The sequence below is a fragment of the Sinocyclocheilus grahami genome, unplaced genomic scaffold (genome assembly GCF_001515645.1).
Source record: "Sinocyclocheilus grahami isolate Dianchi unplaced genomic scaffold, SAMN03320097.WGS_v1.1 scaffold142.1, whole genome shotgun sequence".
Taxonomy (NCBI): domain Eukaryota; kingdom Metazoa; phylum Chordata; class Actinopteri; order Cypriniformes; family Cyprinidae; genus Sinocyclocheilus; species Sinocyclocheilus grahami.
This window is the reverse complement of record NW_015505321.1, coordinates 260345-283256: the sequence shown is the minus strand read 5'-3', so window position 1 is coordinate 283256 and position 22912 is coordinate 260345. Positions and strand designations below refer to the sequence as shown.

The 22912-nt window shown below is 37.7% G+C and overlaps 2 protein-coding genes across 2 annotated transcripts in view; both read left to right on the top strand.

Annotated features, from left to right (window-relative positions):
- LOC107591495 (myotubularin-related protein 4-like) overlaps positions 1-13591 on the top strand; it is a 34169-nt gene extending 20578 nt beyond the window's left edge. Inside the window, exons 9-16 of the mRNA XM_016280652.1 lie at positions 733-928; positions 3709-3894; positions 4304-4474; positions 5425-5579; positions 7365-8508; positions 9681-9791; positions 9865-9953; positions 12029-13591. Of these exons, the coding sequence (XP_016136138.1) occupies positions 733-928; positions 3709-3894; positions 4304-4474; positions 5425-5579; positions 7365-8508; positions 9681-9791; positions 9865-9953; positions 12029-12206 (2230 nt within the window). The 3' untranslated portion in view covers positions 12207-13591. The remainder of the gene's footprint in view (positions 1-732; positions 929-3708; positions 3895-4303; positions 4475-5424; positions 5580-7364; positions 8509-9680; positions 9792-9864; positions 9954-12028) is intronic.
- On the top strand, positions 12955-22123 carry LOC107591462 (carbonic anhydrase 4-like). Its single transcript, XM_016280609.1, has 3 exons — positions 12955-12991; positions 19855-20018; positions 21370-22123. The coding sequence occupies exons 1-3, from the start codon at positions 12955-12957 to the stop codon at positions 21547-21549; spliced, it is 381 nt and encodes a 126-aa protein (XP_016136095.1). The 3' UTR covers positions 21550-22123.
- The last annotated feature ends 789 nt before the right edge of the window (positions 22124-22912 follow it).

Genomic DNA, 22912 nt, shown 5'->3' with positions numbered 1-22912 from the left:
AATAGATATAAACATATAATATAATAATAATGTTTTAATATTATTAAAAATAAAATAAAATAATTTGTAATATATTTATTGGCTCCTAAAATAGCCAATATCAATAGATATCAATCAATTTGTTGAAATGGGATGAATTGAGACACAATTAATCTCATATCAAAATTAGCTGAGAAAAGCCTTTGTAGATAATTCAAAGATATTACAAATATAATGAGTGAATGATTTAGACATTACAAAAGCGACTTCAGAAGTCAAATGTATTTTTTATTTTTAACGCATTACTTGAGGCCTTTATGTATAATGTATAAAATGTATTTATGTATAAAAAGTTATTCACGATGCACATTGCAATGCATTGTATATATTTTCATAAATGAGTGTAACCAAAGTGAAAATGCATTATAATTGCAGAAATCTGAAATCGGTTGATTGTCATGTGTTTTAATGCATTGTACTTTCTAAAGGTGTAACGATGAAAAGATATGTATTATAACTGTGGTTGCAATTATTGATGTGATCATACAATGCATTAAAATACTTTTATAGTGCATTATATATAAGGCTTCAGGTAAAGTGTTTCCTGATTTTCCAGCAAATGCACACATGTATTCTGCTTGGTGATCCAGATCTAACATCTGCAGTTATTTGCAGCTCTCCCTCCTCATGCAGTGTCTCTATCATGTTGCGTTCAGACGTTTGTAACCCGACTCGTGCGTCTGCTCTCTCCAGCTGGCTCTCGGCTCTGGAAAGCACTCGTTGGCTGCAGCACCTGTCTGTCATGCTGAAGGCCGCGTCTCTGGTGTGCTCTGCGGTGGAGCGGGAGGGAAGGCCGGTGCTGGTGCACTGCTCAGACGGCTGGGACCGCACGCCGCAGATCGTGGCCCTCGCAAAGATCCTTCTGGATCCCTTCTACAGGACCATAGAGGTAAACGTGAAGAAGAACCACCACCCATACGGCTCCATGTGAATTAGTTTGCTCATGGGTTTGATTCACAGGGAATACATGATCTTAACCGTGCACCTTGAATGCAAAGATAAAAGCATCTGCCAAATGCAGCAGAGAGACTAATATTAAATGCATGTTTAATTTAAGTCAAGTCACAGTTATTTATACAGCACTTTACTCAATGCAGATTGTTTCAAAGCAGACAGTGTCGTTATTCAGATCAGTTTAGTTCAATGTCAGTTCAAACTTTAAAGTGTCTTTACACATTCGAGTGTTAAGCTGCATAAATTATCCGAATGCTGCATAAAAGCCAGACTAAATAATGCCTGCTCTGACCCACCTCAGCACCTAGTCAGGGTCAGTATCGTTAATGAAAAATAAAACCATAAAAACACATTTTGGTTACTTGAAATGAAATAAACATTAACTAAAATAAAATAGTTGTGACCCTGTCTGTGAAATCCAGGCTAAAGTCTCACAATGTAATTATGAGATGAGCATCAAAGTTTGATTTCAACTGTTAATTTCACTATGATTTCAATCTTTGACATATCAATGTTACATTTTCACAGAATGTTCTTTACCTTATGAAGGATGATTTTATGTAGAAAACCGTAAATCACCAAAAAATGACTTAAGCTCGGTTTTCACAGACAGGGTCACATTTATATCTATATATTTGATATATATTATATGTTTGAATATTATATGTATTTCACTATATAATTAGTTATTTATTTATATTTAAGTATCTATTAAAATTATTTAAAAATAAAAAAATGTTTAAATATCTAGTTGTCAGGGCAACATTTTTCATTTGCATTTAGTTTTATTCAAAATACTAAAATAACAAGCTAAATAAACTAAATTAAGTACAGTACTGTAAAGATATTTTGTTAAAAAAAGGCAAAACACAAAAAATGCTAATGTATGAAATAAAATATTTATATAGTTTATTAAATAAGTAAATAAAAATTGATAAATACTTTACAGACGTTTTGTGAAGACAAAAACACAATAGAATTTTTAAAATGTTAAATGAAATATTTGTATTTATTATTTGTTGGCAGGGCAACACTTAAAAGTACTGACGTAAATTAAATAAATACTAAAACTAATAAATAAAAATTAATAAATACTCGGGTTGCAAAAAGGTGGAACATTTCCAGTAAATTTCAGAAGTATTCCAGAAATTTTGGAAACTTGCCAGGATTTTTTGGGGAAAGTTTCTGGAAATTTTCCACCCCTTTGCAACCCTAATAAATACTAAATAAACATAAAAAAATGGCAAAAACACACAAAAAAATACTAAAACTTTAACAAATTAAAGTGCAAAAACTAAAACTCAACTAAATCGAATTCAAAATAACAACAAAAATGCAAATGTAGTATATCAGTGATACTAAAGCAACACTCTTCCTAGTATCAAAGGCAGTTTATTTATGCAGGTGTAAGTGTAAATTAATCTAAATGCCACTGCAGATGCAGTTTCTCTGCCAGCTTTGCCGTGTAAATGTGTCTTTAGAAACGTTAAAGGTAGGGTAAGTGATTTCTGGTAGCCAATGTTGACATTTGAAATCACTAAAACAAACACGCCCCTACCCCAGAAGGGTCTCGCCCCTATTTTGATAGCTCCGCCTCACACATACGTACGCAACCCAGGCAACGGATTAGTTCTGTGAAACAAAGCAAAAGCAATGTTACACTGTGTCTACACCGGACGCGAGTGGCACGGCGCGACAAAATACTATAGAACTCATTATAATCAGTGATGCTGTCCACACTATAGCTTATATATACATATCTATGGTCTACACTGGATGCGGCACGATACAACGACAAATCCCCGACAGAAACTGCTGCTGCGTTCTATTTATGGCGTATTGACACAAATTTCAAATGATTTTCAACGGTTGCTTTGTCGCGTCCAGACAGACTTTAGCTGTTGTGGCGCAGACACGGTGTTACTCACCTATCGAGAAGAAACAAAGCAACCTCGGCGTCCGATCGCAGGCCTTCCGCTCCTCGAGTTCTCTCCAGTGCTGGAAAGCTGATCCGAAATTTACACGGGTCCTACTTCTTGCCTTAAAGGTGTTGTATGTAAGTTTTTGACTCTACTAAAGCGTAAAAATACCATAATATGTTTGCAGATATTTAAGAAACATGCTTAGTTAACATTGTTTTTATCAATGCTACAGTCAGTTATTCTCCTTTGAAAATGTGTGTGTGCCGGAATGTCGGTCTCTGTTTTGGTTTGTGAAACTTGTGAAACGAAATTGTATTTCGGCCCCCCCAGGTTGCCAGTTGGCGGAAAACACAGCGTATTTCATTCATCGTCAAGTGCGCTCGTTCCTGTTGCTGTCATCAATCTGGGGGTGAAAAAAAAACCCTCTCCAGTATTTTGAATTTGGACTGCAATACCTAGTTCAACCACTCACATACAGCACCTTTAAGCCTTCTTTTGTTCCGCAGACGTTTTCCTCTTTTGTTTTTTATCCGCCATCTCTATCTTTCTGTCGCTCGGCTCGGCTAATGTCCGTCCCGTGCACTGAACGCTCTCTCATCCACATCATGAGTAGACACGCCCCTTACTGCTGATTGGCTACAAGTTTGTGTTGCTATTCGAATCAGTTTTCGAAAGCGTTTTTGAAAAATCACTTACCCCACCTTTAAATGACTCGCTTGCATTTGCCTGTCAGAGCGCTAGTTAACTCTGGTTCGTTAGCCTCGTGTCTCTGACTGTCTGTGGGTCTGGGCAGGGTTTTCAGGTGCTGGTGGAGACGGAGTGGCTGGATTACGGTCATAAGTTTGCTGATCGCTGCGGTCATCAGGAGAGCGGCGAGGATGTGAGTGAACAGTGTCCCGTGTTCCTGCAGTGGCTGGACTGTGTTCATCAGCTCCTCAAGCAGTTCCCCTGCCTCTTCGAGTTCAACGAGGCCTTTCTGGTATGTCAACATAATGTGTACCATTATGGTATTAAAAAGTAAACGCGTTACTTTTTATAATAGGGTCAAAGACATTAAGATGTCCGCATCAAAAGAAATTTACAAAAGTGATTTTATGTCCATAGAAAGCACATTAAATGTAAGTAAAGTGTCTACTTTTAAGGTTTCAAATAAGTTTTTGGAGAATAAAATGTCAAAACATGATCTTTACTTAATATCCTAATGATTTTTAGCATAAAAGAAAAATAGAAAATTTTGACCCATACAATGTATTGTTGGCTATTGCTACAAATATACCCCAGCGACTTAAGACTGCTTTTGTGCTCCAGGCTCACAAATCCTCAGTTTATATGACCTGTAGGTCTCATCCAGATGTTGTTGTTCAGTTTTACACTGATTGTATTTCCAGGTGAAGCTGGTTCAGCACACATACTCCTGTCTGTACGGTACGTTCCTGTGCAATAACGCGAAAGAGCGCGAGGCCCGTAACGTCTATAAACGCACCTGCTCCATCTGGTCGCTCCTGCGCAACGGCAACAAGAACTTCCAGAACTTCCTCTACATCCCCTGCCATGATATGGTCAGCACACCTCCAAACACAAACACACACAAAACACTATAAAACACGCCTTTGGATTGGTTCAGAGAGGATTTATGCTGCATTCACATCCTGATAATAATTGTGCTTCCAACTGCAGACTCTAAAAAAGGGGTTTTAGCCAATTAGGTGTTTTAGAGCTGAACAAATACTATTTATATTTACTTTAGAAATTTTCATATCTTTTTAAGATTTTATTAATATCTCAGTCTTTTCCAGATTGTAAATTGCTGTTTTAAAATTCACCGATATGTAAAGGTTTTCTGTGACTGTGAGAACCCTGTTTAAAAGATGCATTAAACTTTCTCATTTGTTGTGCTTTATTTATGTAATGCCCAGTAAATGCAGTGTTACTTTTTTGATATGTCTATATAGTTTTTAATTTTTATTTCATATTTTAGTGCATGGTTAAACTAAGCAAAAATTATAAATCTTGCCTTGGCAACTAGCTGAAATAAAATAAAACGTTATATTTTTGTGTCAAGTAATGGAAATGTTTTTAATGGTTTTAATTAACTATATGATACATATGCTACATTTATTTTAAGACATTGATTTGTGTCACGTCTAAACACAAACACATTATTACTTTAAACAAGACCCATGCACTTTTTGATTAATTATAAGCTTTCAACGAGAGACTCGTTAACATTTTTGTTTTTCCAAAAAAGCAATTTTAGCCAATTAACAAAAACTGTTTATATTTACCAGAAAAATTTCCATAACTTTTTAAGATTTTGTTCATTTCTGTGCCTTTTACAGATTGGAAATCATTGTTTTAAAAATCACAGATATTTGAAGGTTTTCCAAGACTGTGAGAAGCCCATTTAAAAGAAATTCACATTTTTCCCCCCCTCATTTATTGTGTTTTGTTTACGTGATACCTCTGGTTGAATGCAGATGTTGAGTTGTTGTTGTGGTGATGTCGGCAGGTTTTGCAGCCGGTCTGTCACACGCGAGCGCTGCAGCTGTGGACGGCTGTGTATCTGCCGTCGTCCTCGCCGTGCACCGCGGCTGAAGATGCCATGGAGATCTACCTGAGCCCTTCGGCCGGAGGAGAGGAGTTCAGCTCGCGCTCCCTCGACAGGTGACCATTCATTTCATTACAGTGCTAAAAATGCTGCACCATTACATTTGCTCACATATTGCTTCACTAAATCTTTATTTGGCCACATTCCAAACAACTTTCCTGAAAGTAATATCCTGATGTATTTCCTTCTCTACAATCAGATTCCAGCACACTTGCTGCCAGTAAATGACAGATTGCAGGACTTTTTTCCTACTGATCCTGTTATACATATATATATATATATATATATTAGGGCTGGGCGATATACCTAAAAAATGTATCAACGATATAATGATATAATGTTTCATATCGTTCGGTATCGATAATTATTGACATTTTTTAAAACAAAGAGCAATAGAAAAAAGGTTTAAATTTAACTACTGTATTTTCAAATTAACAATTTATTGAGACAAACAACAAATATTCAATATAACAATCAAACACAAAATAAAAATGCCTAATGTTTTATATGCAGATTAAATGGGTCTTAAAGAAACTTTTGTCTTGTCTCCCGAGGCCACAGGAGGGCGCAATGAGCAAAATAATGCAGCGCATTTAAATTATCAACGCAAGCAATTAACTCTATAAAAAAGCGTGCATTATGTCTAAATTAACTCATAAAAATCAAATATAATTTCATAAATTGCATAAACAATTATGAACAGAACAGCATCATGTATTTATGCATTGCTTAATCCAAAGAGCTGAAGCGCCATTCACACAGACTGCATTTAAAATATGAGACGCAGTGAAAAGGAATAAACCTCCACAGTGTGTCTGTGTCGGTGTCTGTGTCTGTGTCTGTGTCTGTGTCTGTGTCTGTGTCTGTGTCTGTGTCTGTGTCTGTGTCTGTGTCTGTGTCTGTGTTATAATTTCATAAATTGCATAAACAATTATGAACAGAACAGCATCATGTATTTATGCATTGCTTAATCCAAAGAGCTGAAGCGCCATTCACACAGACTGCATTTAAAATATGAGACGCAGTGAAAAGGAATAAACCTCCACAGTGTGTCTGTGTCTGTGTCTGTGTCTGTGTCTGTGTCTGTGTCTGTGTCTGTGTCTGTGTCTGTGTCTGTGTCTGTGTCTGTGTGCGCGTGTGCGCGTGTGCGCGCGTGTGTGCGTGTGTGTGCGTGTGTGTGCGTGTGTCTCTGTGTGTGTGTGTGTGTGTGTGTGCGTGTGTCTCTGTGTGTGCGTGTGTCTCTGTGTGTGCGTGTGTCTCTGTGTGTGCGTGTCTCTGTGTGTGTGTGTGCGTGTCTCTGTGTGTGTGTGTGTGCGTGTGTGTCTGTCTGTCGGTGTCTCTGTGTCTGTCTGTCGGTGTCGTGTGTGGGTGTGCGCGCGTGTGTGCGTGTGTGTGCGTGTGTGTGCGTGTGTGTGCGTGTGTGTGCGTGTGTGTGCGTGTGTGCGTGTGTGTGCGTGTGTGCGCGTGTGTGCGTGTGTGCGCGCGTGTGCGCGTGCGTGTGTGCGTGCGCGTGCGCGTGCGCGCGCGTGTATCAATTAAAGCAGCGCATTAATATGGAACGGTGATTAAACTGACTTGGAACTACCTGTGCATTAAACGGTTTTAATGCATACCTGCCAGCCAATCAGAATCCAGTATTCAGACAGACCATGGAATAATAAAACTTATTTAAATGACTTAACATTTTTTATAAACACTTGTATACTTGCATGTATAAAGATCCAGCCATCATCCCTTTAATGAGGATGATGAGGTGCTCTACTGAGATGTTTTGTGTTCAGCTCCTGCCCTCTTGTGGTGAACTGAAGCACACTGTAAACACTGTTTTTCAATTCCCTCAGGCTCCCCAAAACACGCTCGATGGACAACTTGGTGTCTGCTTGTGAGAACGGCGTGACACTCACCCGCACCTCGAGTGACCCCAACCTGAACAAGCACTGCCAGGAGTCCAACCAACCCGCGGCCATCCAGAGCGCCACTTCGTCCGAGGACCCGTCTGAGCCGGGGTGTGAGGAAACCAGCTCTTCAATATCTCGTGAGGACGATTTAGGGGTGGAGCCTTGTTTGACAACCCAGCCCCTTCCATCTTTGCCCCACCCCTTAGCGGTAGACCAAGCCCCGCCCCTTCCGGTCACAAACCAAGCTCCGCCTCAAATCCCAATTAGCTCACCACAGGAAATCAGGACTGCGGAAAACACGAATCCACCTCCTCTTTGTAACGGCTTCGCACACGTAGAAAACGCTAGCGGATCTGCGAACTCTGAAGCCATTGCGCCAATGGAGGCGTCAGTGGAGACGCTAACGGAGCAAAGCGCAATCCCTCCTTCTAGGAAAGCCATTGACGTGCCGTTTGAAACGCCGATACGAAACGGCGAACTGGTTCCCGCCAGAGAACGACCACCACCCGCCGACTACGCCAAAGCAGCCCGCCGTTTGATTTCCCAAAGCCATCTGACGGAGCTATCGCTGCTAGGCTCCCAATGGGACAGCGTCCAAGGCCTGGTCCAGTCGGCCTGCGGCGGCGCCATCCAACATGGCAGCTATCACAGCCGCCGCCTGGCGAACAAGCTCCTCCGTGCCCAAGCCGGAAGCGCTAACGGCGGGCCGTGTTGCCGTCGAGACCCTCTGCACGCTCCTGGAAGCCCCATCCAGTCGGGCTGGTTCTCTGCAGTGAGGAACTCCAGCTACGCTGCGCTTTGTTCCTCGGCAGCGTCTTCGCTAGCAATGGGACCGTCCTTCCGGCAGCTGCTCCCGTCCCATTCCTCGCCGTCCTCCAGCGGCTCTCCGGCTCCGGCGTACCTGGACGACGACGGCCTGCCGGTGGCGGTGGACGCGGTGCAGCAGCGGCTGCGGCAGATCGAGGCCAGCTATAAGCTGGAGGTGGAGGTGTTGAGGCGGCAGGTTCGACAGCTGCAGCTCAAACTGGAGAGCAAGCAGTTCTGCACGCCGCCCTCCGAACCCGACGTCGACTACGAGGACGATATCGTGAGTCTGTGTTCCCAGTACATTTATCATGCTCACTGTGGGTCCTTCAAAAATCCAACATTCAGTTTTATAGAATTTGTGGACTTAAAGCCGTGACAAACTTTATATCGTTGGAAAGGTCTAAGACTCCTAAATAGATATTTTACCATTTTTTTGTAAAAAATGATGTAGGAAAAGTAATAGATTAATTTATGACAAGAGTGCACCTCAAAAATCTACATCACAACAGGAGTTCTGACCTTTGTCACAAAGTCTTCTTCGTTGCCTTTTTCTCTATCACTTTAGAAATCATCAGCAATTATATATCAATTGAAAACTTAAAATCTCAAAATTCATCCTTTGAAAACCATTTTAAAATCAGACATTGGTACATCAAATATATATATATATATATATATATATATATATATATATATATATGAAAATAGCTTCAAAAACATTTTTAAAAGGTAATCCAAAAATAAAAATATTTATTTATTATTTATTTAATTTAGTTTTTTGGAATAATAACATTTTTAAAAGAAGCCTCTTCTGATCATTTCACTTCTCTTCTGCATTTATTTTTTTTTAAAACACACACATATCGTGAAGTATTTTTAAAATGTATTTCTACTTAAATATATTTTAAAATATAATTAATAGCTTTGCCATCACAGGCATAAATTACATTATTCAAATAGAAAACAGTTCTTTTAAATTGCAATAATATTTAACAATATGAATGTTTGTACAATATTTTTGATAGTATATCATAAATGCAGCGTTTGAACGCGAGAGACCTCTTTCAAACACAATAAAAAACGTAATCATTCCAAACTTTTTAACTAAAACATCTTATTATTTTGCATTTTAGTCATAAAGGTCTTAAAATGTCTTAATTTTGATTTTAAAAAATTTCTCATTGACTCTTGCATATAAAATCACCAGTCTCCTGTGATGCTTGTGATTTTATTACAGGTAGAATCTGTGCTTCCGTGACTAGATAACTCATTTACTTTGTGAGTTGCAACACAAGAGGGATGTTTTGGGCAGAATAAAACAAAAACACAACGTTTAAACCCTTGTTTCAGTGCAGTGTTTGATTGACAGCTGTGTCGTTGGTCCTTTTGAGATGCATTTGTGTTTCTATTCTTGTGTCTGTGACTCCACTGACGTCTCTCTCGTTCCTCCAGACGTGTCTGCGGGAGTCAGACGGCAGCGACGAGGAAGACTCTCTGTCCAGTCACAGCGAGGATCGCTTGAGCGAGGGCAGCTGGGACCGTGTGGAGAGGAAGGACACAGAGGTCAGTCTCTCTGATGCTGCGCAGTACAGCTGATGATGCTTAGAGAGTTTAACCAGCTTGTTTCTGGACACAGGTCACCAGATGGGTGCCGGATCACATGGCCTCTCACTGCTTCAGCTGCGACTGTGAGTTCTGGATTGCCAAGAGACGCCATCACTGCAGGTGCGGCCCAGTCTGATTCCTGAGAAACAGGAGCAGATCGGTTAAATATCACTTCATTTTCACACTTTTCAGGGATTCCCAAATCCCCTCTGAGACTTTAAATAACATTAAATGTTAGTTTAGTAAAGATACTGAATTCACATCAGTTGATTTATTACAGATCATTCATAAATTGTTGGTTGTATATTGGATTTTACTATACGTTTCGTCAGTGGCAATTCAGACATGATTTCAACAAACATCAATTAAAAAAAAAAAATGAAATGTGATTGATTTGAATCTTTATTGATAAAATATTTGATTGAATTAGTAGCGTTTGTTTTGTTTGTATATTGGATTTATAGATGAACCCTTTAACCACCTGCACGAAAAAAATTCAAAATCAAATCACTAAGCAACCCCTGAATGGAATAACGCAATATACTTTGATTAACTCCTACGCAGTGCTGAGTTATTTGCGGATAAATAGAAGGGGAAAAAATCATAATTTATGAAAAAAAAATTTGTGCCAGAAACATCATACAGCTCATATAGTCATGTGTCACATGTCATTTGAAAGGTCTCATCGAGTTGAATAAAACAAGTATAATTGTTTGGGGCTTTAGCTAAACTTGAGTGAGGCTTTACTTCAAATTCAAAACAACAATTTCAAAACTGTAAATTCCAAATGCTGTAACTTTTGATTACTTCATGATATCGCCACAAAACTTAATTCACATATAACACACATGTTGGGGAACATCGCCAAAACATAATTTTTCTCCTACCTTATTTATTTCATGAGATATTGAATATCAAATAAGAACGATATGAAAAATTTCCCTTGACCACACTAATTTTTCTTACATTTTATCACCTATTTCTCAACATGAGAATATTCAAATGCAAAGATTTTTTTTCACATAAAAATATAGAAAACTTTCTATCAGACGATACCTACCTTTTGACTCCCCTTGCTACGGTCTTGGAGTTATGAGTCATTATTTTTGTGTATGGCACTCAGAAAAAACATCATCTTCAGTGAGGCAAAACTGCCCTCATGGCTTAAAGGGTTAATATGTGATTTCTAGAATATTTTATTTATAGCCAGTGTTCATTTAGTGTTATTTATACACTATTATAGTATTTTAGTTTAGGTAGTAGTCATTTTTAAAATTTTTGTAATTTTAACAGTTTTTAAATATTTCTATTTTGCTTTATTTTTTTTTCTCTCCGTTAAAAATAACATAATTTTCAGTTTTAATTTAGTTTAAATTTGAGTAACTTTGTGTGCTTTTGTCATTTAAACAAATATTTCTGTTAAGCTTTAGTTAATTTCTATTTCAGTTTTAGGCAATATTTGTATTTTTTCTTATTTCTATTCATTAGTAGTAAATTCATTTTTAACTTAATTATTTAATTATTCATTTATTTTAGTTTTTTAATTGAGCTTTTGTCATTTTTAAAAATATTTCGGTTTAGCTTTAGTTCATTTTTTATTTCAGTTTTAGGCAATTTTTCTTATTTCTATTCATTGGTAGTAAATTAATTTTAACTGAATTAATTAAATTATTTATGACTTTTATCTTTGTATTTTAATTTGAATCTAGCTTTTGTCATTTAAAAAAAATTATCTTAAGCTTTAGTTAATTTTTTTTTATTTCAGTTTTAAGCAATATTTCTATTTTTCTTATTTCTATTCATTAGTAGTAAATTAATTTTTAACTGAATTTAATTAATTATTAAATTATTTATAACTTTTATTTTAATTTTAATTTAGCTTTTGTCATTTTGATTTTATTATTCTATTTAGCTTTATTTTTAATACATTTTTATTGTTTTAATATTTTAATACTTCAACTTAAGCTTGAACTTAAAATTAGATTAGAAAATTAGAAATGCATCCTCGGCTTACGTTTTTCTTTTCTTTTTTTTTTCAATAGTTCTAGTTTTTTTTCAATATTCAGTTTTGCGAGACACTGTTTATAGTGCTGATAGTGATGGACTAGTTTGTTGGTTAATTGTATTCAAATATTGGATGGCTGGTTTATATTTGACTGAATGCATGATTGAGATTCCGTCCTGATTTCCCGTAGGAACTGTGGGAACGTGTTTTGTAAGGACTGCTGTCACCTGAAGCTGCCCATCCCAGACCAGCAGCTGTACGACCCGGTTCTGGTGTGCAACACCTGCCACGACCTGCTGCTGGAGTCCCGCACGCGAGAGCTGCGCTCGCAACAGCTGAAGAAAGCCATCGCCACCGCCTCCAGCTGAGACGGCCAATCACAGCGCGCCACACACACACCGGCGTCCAATCACACGCCCGTCTTTTAGAGCAAGAGCCGCTCTCTCCTCTAGAGTCCGGATCGGCTCTGAGACTGATCCACACGAGGAACGGGACGGATCAACTCCAAACACGAGTGCGGTTTGCGACGGAGGGGCGATTTTATCACTGCAAGTGAACTCCAAGCTTCTCTGGTTGAGGACAGAAACCGGACCCAAAGGATCCTTGGGTTCCAAAGAGAGGCGTTTCTTCGTCTGGAAATCACCACACGGCCCGTATGCATCACACACATCCAGAGGCGCTCTATTTAAAACCAACCAAGCTGCTACAGTATTTAAAAACGAAAAATTCTACTTTTGTATCCTTATTATTTTGTGCACTACGGAGGGGGATTGAGACCAAAACGGGGAGATCTGCAGCAGTTCGTCTGCTGATATGAAGCTTGAATGTACGGCTGTTTGGTTTATTTAGATTTTTCAGAAATGAGGGAGGGACTGAATTTAAGCTGCCAGTTTGCATTGATTTGATGGCAGTTTTGTGCAGTTTTTGTTTTTCAGCCACTCGCGTCAAAACTGCGCTTTCGCTGAAATGTGAAATGGTTTCACTCTCGACTTTAAATGCCAAACTCAAATTCCAACATATCAGTAATATATAAACAGAAGCACTCATAAAACTCATAAAAGCAAGCTGAACATTTACGCTGTATATTGTTGTGTACGTTACGGTAAAACTATAGCCATGTTGCACTGCTCCGTCTACTTTATCCAGAATACTAGTATACTAGTTTCTTTTCTGTGACTTCATCTGAACAAACCAACGACGATAATTGAAATGACAATCTGAAACAGGTGAATCATTGGAAACTGGTGGCGATTTAAAGGACTTTTGTGTTGGAGGGTTTTGACCGCTTCGCTGCTGTCCACTCACGTTCTCAACATGTTCAAAACAAGTGCTATGATTTCTTTTTCACGTCGTCCGCGTCTTCAGGCCCTACGTTGATTGTGTATTGTAATGTTGGTGAACCTCTCAACAGTGCCATGTGTTTGATTTTCTTATGGATCCACTTTAACATGTTGGATGGTACAATAGCTAGAGGCTTAACAATCAGAGGATGATTTGTTGAGAATCGATGAGGTTAAAAACACTGAGAACCGCTTTGATTTTGTCTGATGGGTTTAATTTTTGTTCTCCGTGGTGTTGATGAAGGACACATTTCGAGTTAAATGCATTGAAAAGGAACCCAGAAATGTGATATATTATATAGTTATTTGGTCTGTAATAGTGGCTAAAATGTCACTTAGTGAATAATTGTTGTAAAGAAATGCACTGTACAAGTTCAATCCCATGGGTTAAATAAAAAGATACGTCTTTATCAGCCATCTGTGTCCTGTGTTGAGATTATGCATCTTTGCTTTTATCATTTTGTTCAAAATCATACCAAGCATGGAGCTTGAACACTAAAATTAACATAGGCATTTTTGTTTTGCTGCAGTTATTTTTTTCCTGTTATATTTAAAGGGGTCATCGGATGCCCATTTTCCACAAGTTGATATGATTCTTTGGGGTCTTAATGAAAAGTCTGTAACATAGTTTGGTAAAAATTTCTCAATGGTAGTGTAAAAAACTAATTTTTCCCTGTCAAAAATAGCTCTTTTTAGATCAAGCCGTTTTTGTAGCATTTTCCTTTAAATGTTAATGAGCTCTGCTGACTCCGCCCCTCTCTTCCGAGCTGCTCTCAGAGAGACTGTTTACTTTAGCCGCACTCATCATGAAACTTGCTAATTAGCACATTATTAGGAAAGGCTATTTGCAAAGATTCATTACAAAATATTATACTCACTTCTTCTGTATGAGGCTGGATCATGAATGATTCGCGCGAACATAGACGCATTTATGTAGATCAGGGACGCATTCCCTTCAGAAACAAACGTAGTCCACTGCGTCTTCAGCGGCTCAGATGTCGGGAGTAAATGACGACTGCTGTGTTCATTATTACATCCAGCAACAGAACACCTCAATCGCTTAGGAGTCATTCTTGTCTACATCTGCTCCGGTGGTGAAACAATGGCGGACTGATGACAGCTCACTCAGGGCGGAGCTAAGGTAAAACTCTACTGTCAATCAACAGTCGTGGGAGGGGCCTGTTTTTGTGACGTCACACAGACAGGCATCTGAGAATGGCTTGATTTGAGAAAGGGGAAAACATTTAACCAGATTTTTAAAAAAAACTGGGTGGATTTTTATCATTATAGGGTGGTCGTGAACACATACTGCCAACACACATTTCAGTTCAAACTACTTTTAAAAGTGCATGTCGCATCCGATGACCCCTTTAAGAGTTTTCATAAAGTCAACATTTAATATATTTAATACTGCAGTTATATGCTATAATAAAATCATCCTACAGAAGCAGGTTTTAAAACAAAAACAGCAGTCTGAGCTTTAGCAGTTTTATTTATAGAGCACCTTTCCCACACTTTACAACAGATTTACATAAAGAACATAACATCACGTACAACACAAAAATATACATTCACAAATAAATAATGCATCTCTTTACCTGTGAATTTAAAGGAATAGTTCTTAAGTTCTAATGACAATGTTAATTACCACTGATTTTTTAAAAATATTTCTCCATCTATAAAAAGGAAAAACGGTGTCAGGCCCAATGAATCAAAAGAATAATCACAACATTGCAACATTACAAAAATTAACATGAGACTAGTGAGACTGTACAAGGTTCAGCGTTTCGCAGTCAGAAATGAACAAGGGAAGAAAGCCAACAGCCAATGCCAGTAATACTACTTATGAAAAAATAATAGAAAATGCATCCAGTTCAACATCACAAATCTCAGCCTGCAGTGATAATCACTTTTTACTGACGATCACTGAGAAGAAAATTGACAGCCTTATAAAAATATTCAATTCACGTTTATTTGAATAGCACTTTTCACGAGACAAATCGTTGCAAAGCAGCTTCACAGAAAATGTGGTAGTTCTGTAAATTGTTTCAGGGTTGGCATCATCTCTTCTCAGGTGTTCTGGATCCAGACTGAAGCTCGTGTAAATCCTAGTTACCACGGGATGTTAATCCCAGCAGAAACAGAGAAACAAATACAAACATAATTAGCGTAGCTGCTGTTCCAACCAAGCAAAAAAAAATGTGTTCAAATAAAGGAATGATAATGTGAATTTAATCAGATATAATTGAAGTAAAAGATTATGAGATGCATTATTTGAATGCTTGGCCGAAGAGATGTGTCTTTAATCTAGATTTAAACAGAGCGAGTGTGTCTGAACCCCGAACGCTATCAGGAAGGCTATTCCAGAGTTTGGGAGCCAAATGCGACAAAGCTCTACCTCCTTTAGTGGACTTTGCTATCCTAGGTACTACCAAAAGTCCAGAGTTTTGCGACCTTAGGGAGCGTGATGGATTGTAGCGTGGTAGAAGACTAGTTAGGTACGCAGGAGCTAACCCATTAAGGGCCTTATAGGCAAGTAATAATATTTTGTAACTGATACGGAACTTAACAGGTAGCCAGTGCAGAGACTGTAAAATTGGGGTAATATGATCATATTTTCTTGACCTGGTAAGGACTCTAGCCGCTGCATTTTGGACTACCTGTAGCTTGTTTATTGAAGATGCAGGACAACCAGCTAGCAGTGCATTACAATAGTCCAGTCTAGAGGTCATGAATGCATGAACTAGCTTTTCTGCATCAGAAACAGGTAACGTTTCATAACTTGGCAATGTTTCTAAGATGGAAGAATGCTGTTTTTGTAACATGGGAAATATGATTTTCAAAAGACAATTTGCTGTCTAATATATCAATTAAAAAATACTCCAACGTTGTGCTGAAAAGTAGTAAATAAACAAATAAATGCATTAATACCTGTATTAGTAGTAGTATGCCTACTGAACAGTTTTAAACCGGCCATTAGATGTCCCCAAACTCACATTAATGATTGTTTTGCGCTCAGCTGCTCAATATTCATAACTGCATATTTCTGTTGTGGATAAAGCAGGTGTTTACTCCGGTAACTTTATACAAGATATAGCCTAATAATCTCCCATATACACACTATAAAGTGTATGAGTAACAGAAATATGTTTACAATTTACAGCACAGTAAGATTACGGAATATTAAATATGCTGGGAAGCCATAAAAATAAAACAATAACAATAGCCTAATTCAACACTTCCTACTTCCTGACAGAATTTTCCTCATTTAGGCTACTAACCATAAATTTCCCTGAAATAGGCCTACATGCTGGAACAAATACTGAAGGGATCATTATTAAGGATTTCGCCTGGAATCATCCAATCATGCTTTGATTCATGGAATTACAACTTGGGAAAATAATCAATAATAAACATACAAAGTTTGAATAAGATGACCTGTGATTGGGCAAGGCTTATTTTGGTCATATGCTGCCATGCACAGTTGGATTGTCTATAAATGTAGCCTAGGTTGATCTAAACTGTAAGTTGATTTGGGGGAAAAAGCATCTTTCTACTAATAATAGTATGTATTATAGTTAAGTGAGGAGTTTTTGTCATTGTACAGGCATTTAGCAGATCTGACCATTAAAATGACTTTTAGATATTTAGATAGATAGATGTGAGTAAGAATAATGAGCATATTTCATACATGACATGTGATAAAGATAAGACGGGTGTGATGATGCTCTGGTTATTGAGGAATGTGTTGGGAGGGGCCAGCAGACTCTATCCTGTCCATTGATAGATGTATTACTATATAAGAGACGATCACACTCTCAAAGGGTCACATTTGGTCGAGTCTGATTGCTGGAGTCACAGGACTTTCACAATGCGGTGTCTGCTTTCAGCTTATCTTCTGCCACTGATTCTGCATTCGTGCACCGGTGCAGGTGAGTCCAGCACATTCATGATCTAGCTATGCTCAGTGATGCTGCTGCTGCAGTGCTGCTTCATATATGTGCTGCTTCAGACTCTACAGTGCTTTGCAGGTAACATCAATCTGATCATATATCAATAAGGACATTTTGCACTGATCAGATTAAACTTACTGAATGAACTCAGATCTATATCAAATGTATTAGTATTCATTAATAGCTAATGTGCATGATTTAAAGGTGAACAGAGCATACTAGAAATGCACATATATTCTCAAACAGTTATATTTATCAAACTTTTCTAGACCAAAAAGCTGCTGAGTCTTTTTTTTTTTATGCACAATACACTGATATAACATTTGAACGTTTCAGCAAGTTTTAAGCTTTTCAAAAGTAGCCTACACAATGGAAAAACGCATGTTTTTTTAAAAACATATTTATTACAGTTTTGACTATGACCGATAAACACAATTTTATTCAGAACACAAAATAAAGATGATCAATTCATTAAACTCAAAACACGTTTTTGCAGGCTATTTATGTATATTTTGTAAGTCGCAAAAATAATGTTAGCTTACCTAGGCAGACTGTCAGAGAGTTATTCATCTAATTAATGTCATCTAACCTCGAACCCTAAAAAAGTCCGTCAGGGAAAAAACTCAATCTTGCGCGCTGCCTCATTTTCTGGAGGAAGGAGGAAAGAGCATCTTTCTTTCTTTCTGCTCAAGGACACTCGATCCGTTGCTGTTCCTTATACAGGACGAGCTCCTAAACTCCAGAGTGTTTCTCCAGAGCTCCTAAACTCCATCATAGAGCTGCACCTGCACTCAGTCTGCCAACCGCACCAAGACTTGCCAGACAAATGTTCCGTGCCTGATCCATTCAAGCTCGTCGAATTTGTCCTTTGGCACCCTTTGTACCGTAAACCATATTTTTGTGATATGTGGTAAATTAATGAACACTGTGTAACAGTGATAAAGAATTATTTGGTTTTCAGAAGCAAAGTTCTCGAGCAGCGCTCTGTTGCTATGGTTACCTCCAAAAAAGAGGAACATTATTTCTGGGGCCAGTTGCATAAACATAGCCAACTAGTTGTTAGCTAAGAGTTATCAGACTTACCTTTTGGATTCAAATGAGACCATTCTCCCTTTTTAATGACTTTAAGAAAGTATGACCAGTCTTAAAGAGAAAAAATTAGATGACTAACTTTTTAAGTCTAGTTTAAGCGGTTTATGCAACCGGCCCCTGTTTGTGAGGGTCTATTTAGGCTGCCGCAAGATGAAAATAGGCGGGTTGAATTTGTCAGGTTTTGTTGTTATTTATAAGTATGAAAAACAATAAAGGGATAAATAATTAGACTACAGTAGCCCTATTTGAATAGATTTTCAGAAGCAAAGTTCTCGAGCAGCCTACTGTTGCTATGGTTACCCCGAAAGCGATTTCTGACTAGTTACCGCACGCCGAGTGTAAATACGGGTTCTCTTGTTTAATGTTTGAAAAGCTAGTTGAAACGTACAAAAGTAGTAACAATTTAGCTAAATGAACAATAAAGTGATAAATAATTACAGTAGCCTATTTATGCTTCTTTTTTTTATTTATTTATGCAATGCGAAGTGGCGAGCAGCGCACTGTTACTATGGTTACCTTGACAGGCGAAGGCGATTTCTGTTCACGAGCGTTTATTTTTTGGTTATTGAAACGTTTGACTAGCCTGTTGAAGCCTACAAAAATAGCGACATACATTTTGATAATTGACAGATTAATTCCAGCGGTGCCAAAACTTATTTAGACAGTTAAGTCACACTTAAAAACGTCTCGGTTATAGATTACGAAATAGCAGTTACTGTAAATAATCGACATACATGATTCTAGCTTAAAGACGTTAAAACACAATCTGCTGCTTTGATGTTAGATTTCCTGCTCTCTGGGATCTAAAGATATTTCAACATTGACACACATTTTTTGTATCTGCTTTGAAATGACGTGTATTGTAGAAAGCACTATATAAATAAAAATGACTCGACAAAAGGAAGTTTGTTCACTTTAAAGTGCTGAAACAATAGCTGGAGTGTTGAAAATGAGGACAGTCGGTATTCAGTCACTTTGTTTGTTGATAGTAAGTTAATGTGATTAAAACTTTGAAAAGGACAACGCTAGCGAACAGAAAAGATTTGATGGATATCTTTTCTAATGCAATGACATTCCGACATTTTTAAGTGTGATTAAAGCATCCAAATATACTTTCTAGGTCAGCTGTATGCCAACAAAATGTCCACAAAAGGCTGTATGTCTCTATTTAAGAGCCACTTTAGATGCGTTTTCAAGTGCTTCTGTATAGAACAAACAAACAATGACTGTAATCTTCATATCAGCATTAATAACTGATTATTTATTAGTCAAGCAGCACCCATTCACTGCAGAGCATCCATTGCTGAGACACCGATGCAATGCTATATTTCTCCAAACCTGATGAAGAAACAAACTGTTCTGTGTGACGCTGGACTGTAATGTTGTGTTTTCCACATCAGTTCAGGTCAGTATACCCATCACAGCCACAGTGTCTGGAGGAAACCTGGGAGAAACGTACAAGGCCGTGCAGTTTCACCTCCACTGGGGCACTAACGGAGGTCCTGGATCTGAACACACCGTCGATGGAGAGCAGTATCCTATTGTATTTTCGATCAAATAAATTCAGCCTTGTTCATCAGAAGAGACATTGTTCAACAAAGCTGTCTGAATGACTCTTTTCGTTTGTGCAGATGGAAACACGACGCTCCGTAAGATCTCTCTGAATCAGCTCATTCCTCCTGAAGTCAACATGACTAGCTATTACCGGTATGACGGCTCTCTAACCACACCGGGCTGCACGGAGGCTGTGGTGTGGACGGTGTTTGAAAACCCCATTCCCCTCGACAGAGAACAGGTGCGACTGAAGCTGCCTTCACGCCATTATCCTGAACACCAAAAACTGGACATGAACTCGTATTTAAACTCATTTACTTTGCTATCTCTTGCCATTATAGTCAGCTATATTAAATACATTGCATGTATTTGAGCATTTATTTGAATGGAACTTCAGAATAGCGCAGTGAATTATACAATAGTGCTGGTGACGTCTATTTGGTTGTCAATGAATGGGATGCTACATTTTATTCAGCATCCATTGGATATTGACTAAATATCTTCAATATATTCTCACTTTGATAAGATTTCCCCAATAAATGGGCAAGAATGAACATAGCTACGAGAACGATCACAACAAACTTTGATTTGAAGCAAAACAGTATTTGAAAATCATACAAAAAGAGATCAAAAAGATAAAAGACTGTGAACTTAATATCTTTAATGGAAGCATTACAAACCCATGAAGCATGTGAATAATACAATTATTAACAAAGTTGTTGATATACATCATTTTTGATTTGATTGTCATGTTAAATTGTGTTATTTTAGTATCATTGAAATACTATTATAGTTTTTATTCGTTACATTTTTTTTTTTTTTTTTAATATTGTCAGATTTTTCTGCTATCTTTTTTGTTTTCATGTTTTAGTAATTTTGTTGTGTGTTTGTTATTTGTATTCGTTTTTTAATATGTCTATATATATTTGTATTAATTTTTGTTTCAGTTTGAGTTATTTTAGTACATCAAGTTAAATTAAATGAAAAAGTTGCTTTGGCAACTAGCTGAAATAAAATAGTTTATGTTTTCATATTCGATATCAGTTTATGTTTATTTTATTTGTAGAATTTTTTTTTATGGTTTTAGTTTTAGTTTATAGTAACTCAGATATGTAAACAACATATTTGAAGTTAATAGCAATATACATATATATATATATATATATATATATAGCTATATTATACTGTATACTGCACATACATATATATATACTGTATTGAGTGCCCAACGAGACACTAAAGTGTTGTTTTAGCACAATTAGCTTGTTTCAATTTGTATTATTTTGCAGAATTATGGGTAATGCAGTTTTTCACCAGAAATTCCGCTTTTAAACAATTCTTTAAAAGATAAGTTGAAATAATGCGAACTGATGGCTTCAACAAAAGCATCTACCGTCGAATATCAACCTTGTAGCTCACAGTAGAGCTGTTTTTAAAGGCTAAAAAAATCAGTTCATCTATGGAGAAACTGAATGGGATTTTTACTTTCTATTAGGATTTCAGAAGTGAGCACTTAAAGGGCCAGCTCACCCCAAAAATCATCATTTTGACCCTGCACGATAAAGCTCTGATCATTATGTGTCTTCAAACAGCTCCGGGCTTTTTCCACCCTGAAGTTCAACGATGGGAACCCGATGGTGGGAACGTTCAGACCCGTTCAGCCTCGTAACAGACGCGTGGTTTACCGGTCCAGCGGCGCAGCGGTCGCCGCCAGCGCCGTCCTGATTCTGGCCTCCATCAGCGCAGCGCTCGGCCTGTCCCGTCCGCACTAGAGCGAGACCGACCCGCTACCGGCACACAACCAACACAATGAGTTCTCAGCCAATCAACAGACCAACAGAAGAAAACCACAAACAAGCCGTTTCTACAGGACACTAGAGTAGTTAGTGTAGAATCTGACCAGTAGACGTGTGTTCATAGCTATCAAGAGGAGCTGGACTAAAGCCGTTCTGACTTTCTGTGAAGGTCTGACGGGGAATAAATGCATGACCGTTATCTGTTATAGACATCTGCCAAACACACACACACACACACACACACAGGCTATATTTACAAAGGCTTTGATGTGCTGGAGATGTGCATTACTAACACACACAGCGATGATCAGCACTTTACAGGTGAAAGGTCACAGAGTTCAAGGGTGAAAGGTCACAGAGCCGTGAGAATAGATCGGAGAGTAACCCAGATATAGCACACACAAATACATCTACATTAATTCTGTTGAAAGTTTCATAGGGTGTTTCACACTTGTTCAAAAGAATCAAATTCGCTTTAAATGAATCAAGTTAATTGATCGAGAACTGAGAATTAAAATGTATGTGTGTGTGTGTGTGTATATACAGTATATGCATATATAAACTGTATGATATTATTTATAATTATATATAATGTGATAGACATGCACTCTATATACTGTATACGTAAAATTAAATTTTTATATATGCATACATATAAATTATTTCATACAGTATGTATATATATATATATATTTAGTATGTATATATTATATTCCTGTCCAGTTTTGCAAACAACTTTCAGACCCCTAAAAATATGCCAAGTGTGGAAATAAAGGGAACCAAGTACTTTTGCATTTCTAAGTTTAACCCAGACATGCATTGCTTCATAAAGACACATAAATCCCTTTGCTAGTAAATAGAGACGGTCGAAGTGAAAGCGGTGTGTTCTCTGTGACAAGATTTTGTTTAAAATGTACTACAATTTCAGTCTGTGGCATGATATTTACACACATCTGGACTTGCTGTAGACGTCTTGAAGTCATGCATCTTGCGCACAAACTTATACTGTATATCCAAAAGATTCTGTTCGAGTCTGTTGTGAGGACACATGATTTGTGTTTTATAAACTTTGAGGGTCTCAGACGCACTAAACGTGATGCATTGACGCTCTTTCTGGAGAAAATGAATATGATGATTAGTATTTGCTGTAAAGGCCGAGCAGACTCTACAAACAGGGAAACGTGCAACGTGTGTACTCATAACACACATTAACACTATCTATATGTATGTTTTTCTATATGTGTGTATGTTCATGTAAGCGCTGCTGTTTGTCATGTGTATTATTGCTGAAAGCATTGATGAATTTGACCTCTGGACACTCAAATCAACAGCTAAGCAT